Below are 1376 nucleotides of genomic sequence, written 5' to 3'. Positions count from 1 at the left end.
TTTTCTCTCTCTCTCTCTCTCTCTCTCTCTCTCTCTCTTTCTCTCTTCCCCCCATCCTCCCCACCCCTCTCACCTACAGAGCCGGGAAAGATGACGTCCTTCTTCTCAAACCGTTTAAGCGGAAGTAACGTCCGCTTGCTCTGCGCATGTCTGCGCGCGTCGATGTGCCGGAAATAGCCGGTGATGTAGATGTTGTCATGACTCAGGTCGCTCTGGTACTTTCTGCTCACACACAGGCCAACGACCCGGGAGGTTGGTGGAGAGTGGGTTGGGAGGATGGGGAGAGGGGCGATGAAGGATGGCCAACGGGAAGAGGGGCAGGAGGTGGCAAGGAATGAACGACAAGCCTACTTTTTACTTCACTGAAAAATAATCTAGTACTAGTACTCCCAACACTTTGAGAAAACCAGGCATATCCGAAATCCAGGGAAAACAAGAGCTTTTTAACTTCAGTAGCCCAGTTGACTCTGCCCAGTTCACATGAACGATAATATATATATATATAGATCTATACTAGCACTATTTCTTTGGACATCTGTCATTTTTTAAGTTCACAAAGTATACAGTAATATACAATTGCATGGATCCCCGTTCATCTGAGCAGACGTTAATTAATTAACGCATGAAAGAACACTTTGATACCTTTTTTTTTTCAAAATAGTATACATTGGTGTCCAGAACAGCCAAGACTTCGTAATAATGCCCAAAGCTTTTCTCTGTCAACCCAATCAAATGCTTTTAAAAAGTGTACAAAACATACATTGAATCTTCCACCAGGCTATGAGATATATTTCTGGACTAAAGATTGGAGTATACATTATCTATAGAAGAATAACTTTGTCTAAAAGCGGTTTTGAGTTCCAGGGATGAGGTTACCTTCATCACGCCATTGTTGCAGTCTTCTATTCAATATAAATGAGAACAATTTATCAAGTACATTCAGTAAACTAATGCCCCTTTAATTGTTCACATCATTTACGTTTCCTATTTTGTGCAAACTAAATTTTAATATCATAGACTTGGTCCACTCCTATGGATAGTTGCCTAGAAATGTTTAAAAACTGCATTAAACTGTATTTCAGAGATGTCGAAAGGTACATCTGTGGTGATAGAGCTTTTGGAGGGTGTAAAAAGGGGAAATTCTCAAAATTTGGACTTGGGTCTAGACGGTCATATAATCAGGCCACCTGCGCGCTACTGACCTAGATTCCTTGTGGGCTGACACACCCGTGTAGTAGGCCCACAACCTTGTAGATCATTAGTAGTGATAAGCCTACGCAGGGTGCGGCGGTCAGTTTGAATTGTTGTTTGCTCATGCTGTGACATTGGATTATTTCTACCTAATGCAGTTTGCTTTTCAAGTCATCTGGATTATG

The 1376-nt window shown here is 41.9% G+C and overlaps 1 protein-coding gene across 1 annotated transcript in view; it reads right to left on the bottom strand.

Annotated features, from left to right (window-relative positions):
- Window positions 1–1376, bottom strand: part of LOC101848551 (E3 ubiquitin-protein ligase DCST1) — a gene marked incomplete in the record, with an annotated part of 19384 nt that overhangs the window by 7687 nt on the left and 10321 nt on the right. The window contains 1 exon segment of the mRNA XM_035972539.1: window positions 74–212. Coding sequence (XP_035828432.1) covers window positions 74–212 — 139 coding nt within the window.

The sequence above is a fragment of the Aplysia californica genome, unplaced genomic scaffold (genome assembly GCF_000002075.1).
Source record: "Aplysia californica isolate F4 #8 unplaced genomic scaffold, AplCal3.0 scaffold00733, whole genome shotgun sequence".
NCBI lineage: Eukaryota > Metazoa > Mollusca > Gastropoda > Aplysiida > Aplysiidae > Aplysia > Aplysia californica.
Note: the sequence above shows the minus strand (reverse complement) of the source record. Positions and strands in the feature narration are given on the sequence as shown.